The sequence below is a fragment of the Carassius gibelio genome, chromosome B6, assembly GCF_023724105.1.
Source record: "Carassius gibelio isolate Cgi1373 ecotype wild population from Czech Republic chromosome B6, carGib1.2-hapl.c, whole genome shotgun sequence".
NCBI classification, from domain to species: domain Eukaryota; kingdom Metazoa; phylum Chordata; class Actinopteri; order Cypriniformes; family Cyprinidae; genus Carassius; species Carassius gibelio.
In genome coordinates, this window is record NC_068401.1 from 14,977,059 (window position 1) to 14,993,053 (window position 15,995).

The window sequence follows — 15,995 nt, forward strand, 5'->3', positions numbered from 1 at the left end:
GCTTCACAGTACGGCTTGTCATTGGACGTGTTTGTACACTATCAAAGTCCCTTTCAAGGATTTATTTTTCTATGTATTTTTCTTATACAGTCTATGGTATTTTAATAATGTATTTATATTGTATTTAATAGTATTCAACATACCCTGATTAATTTGCTTAGAATTTGGGATAGTGCAATTAAATGCTTTTTAAATGTAAAACTTATTGAATATAACAGACTGTATTTAGTTGTCACAGAAGCAAAAATAACTATATTTATTTGTTGTATGTGTTTTTATGCACTTGTTGTATTTATACATTTGGTTTAAAAGATTATTTTACACGAAGGTGTAATGTACATATAACATAACTGATCTTTTTGCTGACTGCCTGACGGGCACAGGAAGAGCAGTCCGCAAAGGACTGTGGGTAATTTATTCGACCATGAGGTGTGTTGACATCTTATGATGGATCAACAGAGTAAGCTTTAGTAGAGAATGCGAGAGCTTCAAAATATTAGTTCACCCACCGATTATTGCATACGGATACCAAGGTGATTAGGTTACAGCAAACAATAATATAATAAACTTCAGCTTTATTAATACAAGAGTGTTTACAATACGCATGTTTTTGGTAACGTTAAGTAGTTAACGTTAGATAAGTAGATATGGATACAAAGTATGCGGATTTTCCTGTAATTTATATTTACACACAATTGCCATTATGTTACTGTAACGTTCATTTAAAATGTACTTTTAAGTTTGTCGTGTAACTTACATTCTGAAATGTGGGAAGAGCTCAACCAGCTCTTGCGTCTTGCGAGGCTCATAAGAATCGGTAATTGTTGTTTTAATGCTGCTCAGTAGAGTAAATTTGATATGCGTAGATATATCGTAACTTAAATATAGCAAAAAAAAAAAATTGACTAATGGTAAGCAACTGTGACTATGTAGGTATGTATTGTCTCGGGTCATAATATGTTTTGCACGAGGCTCGTTGGTCTAGGGGTATGATTCTCGCTTCGGGTGCGAGAGGTCCCGGGTTCAAATCCCGGACGAGCCCATTTTTTTAATTGTCTGTCTACTTAGAGTAATAAAATAGAATGTCGTCTACCCTAGCGGTGTTTCTTGTGAAAATGACTGATGCCACCTTCTCGTGCTTTCGGAATTACCGTAAAAACGAGTTTCATGATCGGAAATTATACTCGAACGCCTCTCAAGTCGCATTTACTACTGGGGAAATCGGAAATAATTTTGATACCAGAGATTCCGAGGTGGACGGGTCATAATCTTTAAACACGGTGAAGGGGACAACCTTTTCCCGGTGCCAGTGCTTTGTCTTGTCGCCAAAGTAACGTTAGTATAGTTATATGCTAGATGTGAACGAACATCCGAAGCATATTGTTTGTTGTACAAACATTGAAATACGCATGTATTTGACCGAAATTTCAAAATTGTAAGCAAACTGCATGTGTAACGTTAGCTCGGTGAATGTTTATGATAGTCAACCAGTGCGATGCTATATTTTGTTCTTTTCGACATCAAAGCACTTGATTACAAGCTCGTAATCACTACTTCCTAAATGGGAAATATGAAATTCCCGATAGCATGTGAAGGCAGCATAAGTACGTAGCATTAGTGACAACGTCCCTGACTGACGCGTGTAGATTCTTATGCAGAGTACTAACAACAATATTTGCGTCTAATATCAACGAATAATTTAGTTAATCAGAATAACTTCGACGCAGCATTATAATTAAAATGCATAAATATTTGTGAAAAATTATTGTCAATGTTTTAGGAATGTTTAGATATCATGAATACAGTCTATCCTCCAGGTGGCTCGTTGGTCTAGGGGTATGATTCTCGCTTTGGGTGCGAGAGGTCCCGGGTTCAAATCCCGGACGAGCCCTGTTTTTTTAGGTGTTTTTGTGAGAATATTTGTTAATAGTTCTTGGTTATTATACTGGAAACTATAGATACTAGTATATAAGCAAAATACAGAAGACTATTTGGTGGAGTCATATTGAATGTAATTGTAATTAGAAAGGCATATGTGACCCTGGACCACAAAACCAATCATAAGGGTCTGCTGAATTAATAATCTTTCCATTGATTTATGGTTTGTTCGAATATGACAGTATTTGAGATAAATCCATCGGAAAATCTGAGAGTCTGAGAGTGCAAAAAATCTAAATATTTAGAAAATTGCCTTAAAAGTTCTTAGCAATGAATTTTATTAATAATTTTTTTTTAGTAAATTAAGATATATTTGCTGTATAAGAAATTTACCGTATATCTTCATGTAACATGATCTTTAATTAATATCCTAATGATTTTGGGTATAAAAGAAAAATCTATAATTTTGACCCATACATATTGTTGGCTATTGCTACAAATATACCCATGCTACTTATGACTGGTTTTGTGGTCCAGGGTCACATTTGATCAGATTACAGATATTATAATTATTACATTATCTCATTTTATTCATTGCATTTCTTTATGTGCTACAGAAGACATTACTCCCTCAGGGGTTTTCTTTATGTCTTCGCAAGTTTTTCCTTGGCATTTCCTTTAAACATGGAATTTCTGAACTCACAGGAAATCTTAATGATTCTCTGCAATGATAGCATGTAGACAGATTTCTGAAGAACTAGTGAGATTTGCTTTGTCTGGCAATAGGGGAGGAGAAAGACATGTATCACCTCCCCCACGAATCCACAGCCGCTTTAAAACACGAGGCGGTTATTCACACTGACAACAGAGGCAGCTTGCTCTCATTCACACACCAGTCATTCTCAATCAGAGCTCATCTCCTGACAAAGATCTGCAGCAGTCCATACAGAGAACTGGATTTACGAGTTATTCTTCTGTAAGTATATTTCTTGATTTCTTTCTTTCAAAACTGATTCTGATTTAGACTAAAACTAGTTGAGTGATTTTGCAGTGTGCTGTTTATTATGATGAAGATAGAACACACTGTTTAGATGGTTTGTCAACACAAGTCAAGTTACACTTTGACTAAGGATGTTCTCATATAATCTTTTACTTGGCTATCACTAAAAAGACAACAAAACCAACTACACATATAACATTATGTCAAATTATGCTTTGTTCTGAAATATTCTATCAATTGTATATTGTATTGGTAAACTGAATTTGTAGATGTTCTCATGGTAGCAGAAACCAGAGATCTTGTCATTCATTGCAGTATTGTTTTGTCTGCAATGCATTGGTACTCAGAAAGGCGTCAGAGGTCAAACTAAATTAATATTATATTCTGGACTAACAGGTGGTCTGCAGCATGAGATGAATAGTCAGTGGGGGTCGATCTGGCGATGGCTTTGCCATCTGCTTCAAGATTTTAAATGTCACTTTTCTGTGCTTAAAGGGACAGTTCACACAAATCTGAAAGTTCTGTCATCATTTCTAATAATAAGGCATTACAAAAACGAACAAACAACACTGGAATATGAATGGAATGAGTTTGAAAGTTGCATATTATTTTCTTGTTTTTGCAGATTACGCGAAACAGTTTTCAGTTTTTAGTCATGGAGGATCAGGAATGTGGGGTCTGTTACCTGCATTACTCCCGCATCGACCGCGTTCCCAGAACCCTCCACTGCAACCACACATTCTGCACCCCCTGTCTGGAGGCAATGGGGCAGCACAGCAGCGGCCTGCGCACCATTCGCTGTCCCTTCTGTCGCCAGGTGACCTGTGTGGGCCAAGGGCTCAGCTTGCAGGAGGCTCTTTTTGTTAACAGCCAACTGTGGGACAACATTTGTGAAGAGCAAGAGGAGGAAGAGGACGAGAGAGAGCAGGAAAAGGAGAAAGATGGGAAAAACACTAATATGCAGGCGCTGCCCTCATCCCAGGCTGAATGGTGAGTGGGTCACTTTAATTTTATTGATTGATTGATTGACTGATTGATTCGATACTTTTAAGGGAATTTAATAAAGAAAAGGTGGATGCAACCTGATGATATAATTAAGAAAAAGTCTTATTACAACAATGAACTAATTAGAATACTAGCAGAAAATGTACACCTGTTGTTTTGTGTGATTCTGTTAGTAGAGCATTCAGTCTCGAATCCCTGATCACATTTTATACTTAAAGAGAAACCTTAGAGTGTCTGTAGCAGTAGCTAGAAAATAATCCTGAGCATAAGAATGAATGCATTTGTGTTCCCATTCATACCTAACTTCCTCTTGTCTCTGGTTTTAGTCAAGTGCCAAAACACTGCGGATCCAAATTCCGACTCCCAGCTTTCCTTAAGAGAATGAATTTGTCCAGCCATCCTGAAGAGCGGATTGTTCCCACCTGCAATATGTGAGTCTTCATCCTTCTGCATTGATCAACAGCAGTTCGAAACTGCATTTTACAAGCAGTGTGAAAGATTAAAAAGATAGTTCCCCAAAAAATGGAAATTCTGTCATTTACTTACCTATATGTTGTTACATTTTATTTCAGCTGAGCAACCTGAGGGTAAGTAAATGACTGAAATTTCATTTTTTGGGGTGAACTGTCACTTTAATGGCATAAAAATAATTATTCAGGGATCGGAATACTATCATGTACACAAATATTGTAACATTATTGGGATTGAATAATGTTAACGATTGAGCATTTTTCAGTCACACTCACTTTTACCTTTGTCTCTCGACACAGACAGATGATGTCATGGCGAAGGCTTTCATCAGAAGAGATCATTTGAAAAGTGGAATGGACTATAAACAAAGGATTAACAATAGAAACACTAGACTTTCCGTATGTTTTGCTGCTGTCGTTAAAAGTGTATGCCATGTTCTAATTACGCCTGGCATACTGAAAGAGCTGGAGCAACAGTCGGTCCTGGAAAAGGTTGTTTAAATGAACCCAATCCCCTCCATGTGTTCTGTGACTGAATTTTCCAATTGAATAGCCACAAGTCTGAATCCCGCTCCTCCATCTAAGGGGAAGTTCTCATTAGGTATTCCACCTTTAATCCGTCCCAGCGGCTGAGGCCGGGCTTGTTTCAGCTGTCCCGAGAGAGAGTGGGTCCCAGATGGCATCTTCCCCTTGAAACATCTCCCCCATGTCTCAAATGGACTCTTTTAAGTTATTATGAACTTTGTTATTTATATAATTTATAAATGCTTGTAAATAAAAAATTCTGATTGTTAAATGTTGTTGGTTTCTTCTTAAACAGCAAATGTTGACATCCTGTTTTACAAGGCTATATAGAGCAGGGTGCTTCAGACGGTCTCACTTTTTATATAAAGACACATTTGTGAGATTAATGTCATTATAAAGAAAATGTTGTTTTCAAAGAATAAAATAAATGCAATACCTAGACTTTTACTGGTCTTTGAAAAGTAAAAAAAGAAAAATTATATGAAATTAAATTCAATTAGCATTTTATAAATACAAAAGAAATGTATTCCAAAATAAAAATCCTTAAATTTCATTAGTTTGAGCTCATTTTACAAAGCAGTTTTTTTTAAGATCATTTAATGAGCATTTAGTGACTTGATGATGATTGAGGTCATAGGGTAAGTGATTTAAATAAAACAGCTTCCATCTTCAGCTAGATAAACATGTTGATTACATACAAAATACAGAAGTATATTTCATGCTTGTGACATATGGTGATATTCCCTGTAGTGAGTCGGCAAAAGAACAAAAATCCAAATTTTTGTCAATGGATTATATAAGCTTTTCATTAAACACTTGCCATCTTTTATGTTTTGACTATTTTGCTTTACCAAAGTTTCCCATATTACAATTAGCAAAAGATGTGTCTCTATAAACGCACCTGCACGTGCCATTTTCTGAGAAAATCTTAAATAGCAATTTGCTAACTCTAAAGAATGATACAGAAATAAACAAAAACAAAAACTCAAAACATTTCATAGGAATTCTTGATGTGAATTCCTGGAAAGTGAAAGAATAACACACTGTAGGCCTATCTTTATATTTCCTCAGAAGGCTTCACGTGCAGATCGCACAGCCAAAACAAAGTTGTAAAACAACCATTAAGCTGTTATCATATTCCGACAACAGATTCTTCTACTACTGAATGTGGTAGAATCAAAGAACCATGTGCTATAAAAATGACTATCCATGAGGCCATTCAGCAGTCTCTGTCTGTGCTGTTGCTTCACAGGTTCCTGTAACACAGGTCCAACAGACAACTGCTGATTTATGAGTCTCACTAACATTGATCAGAAGTCAAACAGAAAATGTTCTCAGTTTCAATAATGAGCGTGAACTGGTTTAACCTATACACCTATCTAAATCTGTTTTGAGATATATTGGATTAAGCTTTGACTTGTTTTGACAAGTCCCGCAAAGGTTTCACGTGTAAAAATATACAGCTTAATTGGACAGCTATAATTTAAGGCTCTTTCCTGATGCTTACTATTCTTGAGAAGACAACCTAATAAAAATAGCTTCCTGTACGTTTGTGTGTGTATAGTGATATCACTATGCCTGCATGCATTTATTTGATGAAACATAAAAAGGTCATATTGTGAAATATTACTACAATAACAATATTACTTACAATCTTACTCTTTTTACTGTGTTTCATCAAAGAAATGTTGAGACTTTTAAAAATATATAGAAAATGCCAATTCTTATTCCAAACATTGATCATACACAGTATATTAAGTAGAAAATAATTTAAAAAGTAAAGTAAGAATAGTCAATACAATTTTTTTTTTGGTAATAAGACACTTTTATTGATTTTACTGATTTGGACCAACATGCTAGACTTCTATACAGTGTGAATGGTAAAGCTAGCTCTGAATCAATCAGGCTGGCTCCGCTGAGCTAAAACATATACACAGGGAATGGCTGCACCCTTAAAAGCATAATTCACACACAGACATTCACCCAAGGCTGATGTAGCGTGGTGTCAATCACAATGACTTCCGGTAGTACAGGTACACTGACTATATGATTTCATACATCTGCACCCTATTAAATTCAAATGAGAACCTCTTTTCAGAAGACAGAAAACGAAATGTAAACAAAACCAATAAATAACCCCATCCAGCTTCCGTTAAGTGACATCTTTTTTCCGAAGCCTTTAAGGTTTCAAACGATCCAAAAATAGAAAGCAAAAGGGTTAAACTGTGCTGCAATTCAGTGGAGTTTACCTTCCATTCCAACTAAAATCTGCTGGATTTAGTAAGAAAATTGTGGCATTTCTACATTTTGGGGGCGCTAACGTCATGTGTTCCTACTCACAATTCCTTGACGTCACAAATAGCTAGTCGCGACTCGTATCTGGGTTATGTGAAGCAACTTTACAAATAGTTTATCTGTACAGCGACCCTCAGGAGACTTTCACAAGAGAAGAACGCTACAGTTTGAACTCTAAAGTGGTTTCAAGGACAGAGACGTTTGACAGCAATTTTGAAACATTTACATCTTCCTTTCTTGAAAAAGTGCATTAAGGATTCACACTAAATACATTTCAGATAAATTAATATACTACACAATCTGTGTCCCCCTGGTCAGTTCACTACAATTTACTGGCCCAAAGAGCAGCTGTGGACATGAGTGGGTTCCTACACAAGGCAAACACTATAATGCTGCATAATGCTAATTCTTAAAAGTGAACTACAGTTATTTTTTGAAGGAATGTCCCATCTTTGCATTTCTGATATTAAAGCCTGTTTGAAAACGACAGCTGATATATTTACAATAGAACTGGACTGTTTGATGAATCAGTGTGGAAACTGCTAGCGTGCAAATGAATTATTCTAATCAATGAAAAATGAATGGCCTAGTTTAGATGCATGATTTGCTTCTGTCATGTTTTTAGTCTTCCGACTATCTGCAATACACTAAATGAGCTAATTTACTTAAAGAATAAGAAACATTCCACCTCTCTTGATATCAGGTTGTTTGCACAAGCTGTTTGCTTTCATTGCGAACAGGAAATTCTAAAGAAAAAATATGTTGTAAACATTCAATAAACCGTGTAATTAGGACACAAACTGTACATAAACATAACAAAAAAAATCACACATAATTTGGAAAGGTTTTAAGGGATCTGAAATGACACATTTACACGAACTTAAAATTTCAAGTTTTGTCACAGCAAGAAAAAAAAGGCTAAAATAAGTTGATTTCATGAAATGCATCGAGATTCACATAATCTTGTGCACAGTAGACAGCAGGATTGAGATGATACTTTTCAAAATGGCTAACATGCATGTTTTCCATATTCTGTGGGTTATTAGTTGTTTGGATTGCCCTCTTTCCTTTGAAATCCTGCTTATTTTATGGCAAAATTATAGAATTTTTTCTGTATGCATCTGTTTCAGTGCTCATCCTTGTATACAAAAATACAAAACAAAGAAAAAAATCTACCTCTCTACATTTTCAAAAAGTATAATGTTGGACATAGTCTACATTTTTGTTGATTCTTGCCCTTTACTTTTCGAATTTTTAGGATTTTTGGCAATTTTGTAACTAAAGTATACTATTTTACAATTGAAATTGATGTAACACTGATTCCAACCAGTTACTAAAGTCAGATGGGAAGGCCAAATATCCAATCTGAAAACACAACTGGAGGCTAACCAAGAGGAAGCAACACAACAAGCATGTGGTGTAGATGATGCTGTAAATCAGATGTGAGCGATTAACAGGAACATCCGCCCTCGGTAGTTGGAGGCTCCTGTGGTTTGTCCAATTTAATGTCAATCACTGGAGATTGCTGTTAAGGAATAAACACTTCAATACATCAAGAATTTACATCAGAGAATGAATGTGAACATAAAAGGTGAGAAAAAAATCAGCTATAAGCAAAAGAGATATAATGTTAATGATCCTTTATTTTTATTCTTTTTTGTGGAAGACTTTTAATATTACATTTAATGATCAATTATAAAACGAATATAAAGAGTAGGCTTTTGACCTCTCCCGACATTAGGAGAATTCCAGCCATAAATGCTTCTGTATTTGATATTTTTGGCACCTTTATATCTTCGGAAGGCTTTATACACAGCATAACATAACACAGAAAACATTGTTTTGGCATATTAGCAGATAAGAGCTGAATATTATGTCAGTATTTATTTTTTAAACACTTTCATTCATTTTCGTTATTGTGTGGTGATGTCTGCCAGCAAAGGGAACGAGTGCCATCTAGTGGTCATCATCCGAAACGCAAGATAACGCTTGGAGCATTTCTTGTGAAGTGTCTTTCCTTACAAACAACATAGACGAATTTCCAAGGAATGTCAATTGGTGTTCCTGAGAGGTATGTGGGTTTAGTGGGGGGCATTCCAGCTGCTCCTGTTACGCTGACTTGCAGAAATGTAATGTTTGAATTCATGAATAAATAGCGAAGTGGTGAGTGGTCTGATGTCTGCGAGTGTAAGTTAGTTTGGTTAATGGCGTCCGCGTAAAATGATTTGTTTAATTAATCTAAATCTGTCGCATTAAGCTTCATCGATATACTTTTATAATATGAAACCAAATCAGAGCTTTAAACAGTGAGGATAGCGTGTTATGTGTCTGACAGAGATGTGTTTGAAATGCGTTAAAGGCTCGCTGTCTACACTGGGTTCTACTGTTTCATTTCCCCAAAGTGCAATTAAGGTATACTGTATGAATATTAACTGGGTCACACAGACGGTGCTCTGTAACCTCCTGAGAGCAAGTAACATAATTCATTAGTCATGACTTTCTCCATTGTAGGTTTCGTTACATGTTGAATTAATTAGCAAACACCCCAAAATGTTTCAGCCAGTATCAAAACGTCACATCAATTTATTAATATTAAAGGGGTCATATGATGTTGCTAAAAATAATGCTAATAAATAATTGAACCACTGATGGCAGATGGACTATTCTGACGTTTATTTTTAAATTATAGTGTAATTTACTTGGCAGTCAGTGGGACAGTCACAAGTCTCCCAGTTTTCATCCTAAATATCTTAACCCTTTAACTGCCCCACCAAGAAAAAAGCATTTGAAAAATGTTTTGTTTGCATTTCTTATCTCCTTATGTCATTAGTTACCACACTCAATGTATTTTTTTTCAACACGTCCCATAATTTTTTAAATATCGGCCTCTACCAAATGGTTGATATGTCACTTTATGGCAAAAGTACCGGAATTCATACACATACTATGGAAATCAGAAAATATGAACTATAATGAATGATCAGAAAGTTATATTTCTCAGCAAATAGTACATTCTGACAGCAGAAAGGATTATCTGAAAACATTAGCTTAGCTTTTCTACGTTTACCATAAAGTGACAAATCAACCATTTGGTTGAGCAGGCAGTTAAAGGGTTAAAGGGTTAGTTCACTCAAAAAATTTAATTATGTCATTAATGACTCACCCTCATGTTGTTCCAAAACCGTAAGACCTCTGTTCATCTTCGGAACACAGTTTAAGATATTTTAGATTTAGTCAGAGAGCTTTCTGTCCCTCCATTGAAACTCTGCACAGACTACTATCCATGTCCAGAAAGGTTAGAAAAACATCATCAAAGTAGTCCGTGTGACATCAGAGGGTCAGTTAGAATTTGTTGAAGCATCGAAAATACATTTCACCGTGAACACACTCACAACGCAGAATAAAGTTGTTATTTTTGGACCAAAATGTATTTTCGATGTTTCAACATATTCTAACTGATCTGATGTCACATGGACTACTTTGATGATGTTTTTATTACCTTTCTGGACATGAAATGTAATAAATTATTAATTCTTCCCATAATAATTAATGAGTCCTAGTAACACAAATAAATCATTTTCAATGAAACCATTGAGATTTCTGCTTCTGGATTGCAAGTCCACGCAGGCAAAACTTTGCCACCTCAAAAAAGCTTAATCTGTGTGTATCTGCTTGACATGTAAGACCCAAGCACACTGAACTAACCCTTTGGTTTATTCTAAAAATGTTCAACTTCAGTTGTGAAGTTTGTAACTCAAAGGCAGAAGTGCTCCTAAACAACGAGTAGCCTAATCTGACTAAACTAAATTCAGGAAAATGTGTAAATTAACTATTATGCCCCTTTTTACAAGATAACGTATGAGGCTCAGGTGTCCCCAGAGAAGTTTCAGCTCAAAATACCCCACAGATAATTTATTATATCATTTTGAAAAGTAGAAGCAAAAACAACAAATGCCAGAAGCTGGCAACAAATTTGTGTGCATTCTTGTTTATTCTTTTTGTCTTTATGATTTGAAGTGTACTGCCTCAATGTTTCAATGTTTATAGTGTTTAATAAAAAAAAAAGTAAAAAAAAAAAGTATAAAAGGCTGTACCCTATCGTTCTTTTGTCACGTGACTCCATTTTGGCAAATCTGAGCTATACACAGATGGCGTATGCTCCAAGCTGCGCCGAAGCGTTGTTTGCTTTCAAACCAAAGCGTAAATACATGTAAAAAACGTATCCTTGTGGCTCGGCTGATACAAAAGAGCGTACGCCATCTGCATAAAGCTCAGATGTGCAATAATTGGCGCTATGCTGATTTGGAGAGACACAGAGGAGAGGAATTGTTGAATAATGTCATTATTTTTTGTTTTCTTCATGTACAAAAGGTATTGTCATCACTTAATAACGTCACGGTTGAACCACTGATGGCAGATGGACTATTCTGAAGACACTTTTCATACTTTCCTGGACCTTGACACTGGTATTTATATAGATTATATAGATTTGGCAGTCTATGGGACAATCTCAAGCCTAGCAGTTTTTATCCAAAATATCTTAAAGTGTGTTCCAAAGACGAACTAAGCTTTTATGGGTTTGGAACAACATGGGAGTAAGTGATTAATGACAAAATTTTCATTTTGGGATGGAGTATCCCTTTAATGACCGGCTTGTACAACCTAATAAGTTTAGCTCTAGCAGAAACCATGTTTCACAACACTATATTTTCTATATACGGATACATCATATCATACTGGATCAATTTAAACTTCGTTTTATTGTGCTTCCAAACAAAGTTAAACCTTCAGGCAACCAACTGGGAATGAATGGTTTGGATACTGCATTTTAAAGTTGTCTTACCAGCATCAGGACACATGATCGGATTGCATTTAAAGCTGTAACATTCTCTTCAAATTATACCTCTTGACATAACTGTATTTATTATGAAATTACCTAAAGTACCTCTACTACACACAAGTGGACCCAAATTTTCTGCCTCTACTTTGTTCTTCATGTCTGTATGGATACTCAGTGCCTTAATATCTCTATGGCTCATTGCTATTATGACTGCACACATGCAAACATACACCCCACGCACAGAACACAATTATACACACTCTGCACCTGCAACAGGCCCAAAAACAAACAATCCTTGTCATTCGATCTTACTGGATTGGAAATGTATCCTATTCTGCTGCAAAAAATATTCACACAGATAATGAAGAGAGAAATGTTTCTTGTTACCATGGCAATAGACTTTCCACTGCCACTTATAACAAGTGACTGAATGTGACAGAAAACGTAATGAGAGGAAAATAAATTGGCCTCAGAGTGGACCAAGGCCAATATTTGAATTTCATGGTGGAAATAACATGAATGAGTAATCGGGAAGTATAGCCATCAAAACCTCACCTTTGTAAATGAGACTTTACTCTGTCAAATGAATTAAACAAAATAAATATTAGATATCAACCGACACAACTGTGCACTACTGATCTATATGATCATTTAGAATAGTACAGCTCTATGCTGATACACAGCTGCTGTACAATGACTACGGCATACTTTATGTACTTTGGAAGATTCTAAGGTCAATACAACTTTAAAAGAAAGGGGAAAACACCTGTTAATGTCAAAGGGTGTGCATCCCATCCAGCTACAGTAAAAGTTGTCTACTTTGTAACAAAGATAAAAGCGGTTACTGACAATCACCATGTGTTATATGTGGTGAAGTATTAGCTGCTGCGATTAGTATAAAATTTTTTAGTTTTTGTTTAATATATATATATATATATATATATATATATTTATTTTTTCAGTTACTTAATGATTATTAAATGATTGTTTACTCTTGTTCTATAAACCATTTTCTTACCATGTTAATGAAACACTGTTTTAGGAAAGGAATGGAAGGCATTTAATTTCAAACCTGTTCACTTCTGGCAAAAATACCAGTCCATAATTCATAACAATGCTTCCTCCAATGAAAAAGTACACCCCCCTGTCATCCTCACATCAAAATCCACCAACATATTTTACATGTTTTGGACTGTTTTTGCTTGTAAACAGTGGTGCTTGGTCTGTGCATATTTCTCCACTGATTCAGAAAAGACAACTTTTTGAATGGAGAAATTAATATTATGTATAGAGGACTTGTAGCCGGAAGCAACAGTTTGAAGTAAAAAAAAACTTGATGAATTTGTTTATTACAGCTTTTCATTTGACAAGATGTTAACTGATGGACTGGGGTGGATTACTTGTGGATTATTGTTATGTTATCAGCTGTTTGGACTCTCATTCTGAAGGAACACATTCTCTGCAGTAGATCCAAGCAAGTGATTTAATGCTAAATTTCTCCAATGCATTAACTAATGGGACCTTATTGTGGGTGTCACCAATTTGTCTAGTTTTAAAGGATGTCTCAAGGACATAAGAACTTGAGTCAAGATCATAGGCTGTATACAAACATGGACGTAGTGTCTGTAAAGTCACCGTAGGTTTCTGAAGAGCGTTTGTTTAAGCCTAAAGTGGGTGGACCCGGCTGATTGCTGAAACCACACCCACCCAGCTCATTGGTGGTGATAGCAGCAGCAATCCACCTGTCACTCAAGTGGCCATGCCCTCAATTACGTATAACTTTAAGGTATAATATAATTTAAACGGATGAGTTATAATAAAAGATCACCCCCCCCCCTTCACAGTTGTCATGAAGGGCAAAATTAGCTATATAGACTGAAACCACTTTTTGTACAAGAATGTAAACATATTTTGTTATTCTGTAACCTCATGCTGCCTGCACATGCACCTCAATTCCTTGCACACTGCATTGTGTCTATATCAGTGATTCTCAGCTAGTGGGTTATTTTGATCCAAAAATGTGTGGCATAGGGTCACAGAAGGGAGGGGAAATGGGGCAAATGACTGTTAGGGTTGCACGATCATGATTTTTCATGGCCGATTCCAATACCGATTTTTTAATTTCATAGCCAACTTCAATCTTTTCTGGGGCCATAGACAACTGTTTAAACCAGATGGCCTCCAGCCAAAAAAACTTGGTGCTAGAGTGCTTAAAGAAAATAGCTACTTTTCCCTCTGACATCCTTCAGCAGAGTGTTTCAATCCATTCAACACACACACACCTGGGAAGAGTCATCATGTGGTTGACACATCCCACAAGGACACTGATAACACCATGCAGACACGACAAGCACTGCTGATGGACACCATCCCGGCTGAGCCCTCCCACAGAGCTCCTCAGAGACAGACTGTGATGTATCAAAACACCTACAAGACTCAGCACCCAAGGATGACTTCCTGGAAAACAGCAAGGGAAGCCAGGACAGCATATCACAGCCACTGGAAACACCAGAGACACAGCCTACCTCACCAGACACATTATCCCTCTCTCCAGCATCTTCACTTCTGTGCTTCTCACAGAAAATGGAGGAATTGGTGTATGCTGGGACTAAACTCCCACATGCATTCGCTGCAAGCCCGCAGATATCAACAAAAAAACGGCAGGCCCCACAACCAACAAAGCCCGTGGGCTCTGCTTCTGTGAGAGCTCTCCGACCACTGCCACAACGCCAGGGCCCAAACCCTCTATCTGCTGAAGGTGAACCAAAAACAACTGATATCAGCTCTTAGTGATATGTGTCGTGGACCCGCTATAATAGCAGCAACATTGACAGATGTTTACAGAACAAGCGGGAACCCAGTGTGCCTGTAGCTTTCTCTATTTCAGTTTTATCATGTGATAGAAAGTCTAAGGCCTTTTCAAGACGAAGGGCAAACTCATCTAATCTGCGGCCTATTATGCATCAAACTAAGATCGATGTAAAGACACAAAGCACTGCCATCAAGTTAGCATTTTTAAACATTCGCTCACTAAAAAATAAATCATTTCTAATCAATGACTTTATAACCACAAACAATCTAGATTTAATGTTTCTAAACGAAACATGGCCAGAATACAGTTGCAGTACAATCCTCAACAAAGCAGCCCCTCCTAACTTCACTTACATGAGTGTCTGCAGGACTGTTAGGATTGGGGAAGGTGTAGCTGCTCTATTTAAAGATGTCTATCAATGCAAGCAAGTGTAATTTGGTCAGTACTTGTCTTCTGAATATCTAGGGATTGTGCTGAAAGGTGCTCCACGCATTCTGTTTATTATTATTTACAGGCCTCCAAAATACTCTCCAGCCTTTGCTGAAGAGGTCACAGAAATGTTATCAATGATCAGTGTTGTGGGTAACGCATTACAAAGTAACGCGTTAGAGTACTCTAATTACTTTTTTCCTGAAATTTGTAACTTAACGCGTTAGTTCCGTGCGTAAGTAATCAGTAACTTCGTTATTTTTTTAAAAAAAGTAATCCGTTATTTTAAGGAAAGGAAAATCCCGACTGCAGCCTGCTTTTTGTCAGACAGTAGTCCTAGGTCTACTGTGCCATCTGCGGATGCATCAGCGGAGCCGAAGCTCTGTGATCGTAAAGTCAATGGCTGTGATGCGTCTGTGCCCTGCGCCTGACCCTGTGTGTGTGTTTTTTTTTTTTTTTTTTTTTTTGAACTCCCGGCAAGATAGCAGAGAGGACAGCGTTTGGTTTATGGAAGTACGCACATTATTTTCAATTTGTCAACGAAAAAGAAAAGAACATAACGGTAAAATGCACACTCTGCTTTGGTGAAAAGCTTCTGTCGACCGCCAAAAATTCTACCTCAAATTTAACGCTACGTTTTAATCACTACTTTGAAGAGTAAATGTAAAAGGACTGTGTTAAAGCGAATTTAGGCTTGTGACTGTGAATGACACTTTAATAATAATTAGTTCGGCTATTAAG

General features: G+C 36.6%; 2 protein-coding genes and 2 non-coding genes across 7 annotated transcripts in view; 3 read left to right on the forward strand and 1 right to left on the reverse strand.

Annotated features, from left to right (window-relative positions):
• The first annotated feature begins 459 nt into the window (after positions 1–459).
• On the forward strand, positions 460–5,149 carry LOC127959250 (E3 ubiquitin-protein ligase rnf168). Its single transcript, XM_052558304.1, has 5 exons — positions 460–533; positions 2,665–2,854; positions 3,504–3,868; positions 4,210–4,314; positions 4,654–5,149. The coding sequence occupies exons 3-5, from the start codon at positions 3,534–3,536 to the stop codon at positions 4,697–4,699; spliced, it is 486 nt and encodes a 161-aa protein (XP_052414264.1). The 5' UTR covers positions 460–533; positions 2,665–2,854; positions 3,504–3,533; the 3' UTR covers positions 4,700–5,149.
• trnap-cgg (transfer RNA proline (anticodon CGG)) lies at positions 971–1,042 on the forward strand. Its single transcript has one exon. It is a non-coding gene; the product is annotated as a tRNA-Pro (tRNA).
• On the forward strand, positions 1,820–1,891 carry trnap-ugg (transfer RNA proline (anticodon UGG)). The gene has a single exon. It is a non-coding gene; the product is annotated as a tRNA-Pro (tRNA).
• Positions 5,150–6,679: 1,530 nt separating the features above from the next.
• The window catches only part of LOC127960227 (ras-related protein Rab-6B), a 93,221-nt gene continuing 83,905 nt past the window's right edge, over positions 6,680–15,995 (reverse strand). For all 4 annotated transcript variants that reach the window (XM_052559844.1, XM_052559842.1, XM_052559843.1 and 1 more), the window contains exon 7: positions 6,680–8,688. In XM_052559844.1, coding sequence (XP_052415804.1) covers positions 8,624–8,688 — 65 coding nt within the window. In that variant the 3' untranslated portion in view covers positions 6,680–8,623. The remainder of the gene's footprint in view (positions 8,689–15,995) is intronic.

Coding starts and splice junctions, on each gene's coding strand:
- LOC127959250 (XM_052558304.1), top strand. CDS start 3,534: ATGGAGGATCAGGAATGTGGGGTCTGTTACCTGCATTACTCCCGCATC. Junction 3,869..4,209: donor CCCTCATCCCAGGCTGAATG/GTGAGTGGGTCA, acceptor CTCTGGTTTTAG/TCAAGTGCCAAAACACTGCG. Junction 4,315..4,653: donor ATTGTTCCCACCTGCAATAT/GTGAGTCTTCAT, acceptor CTCTCGACACAG/ACAGATGATGTCATGGCGAA.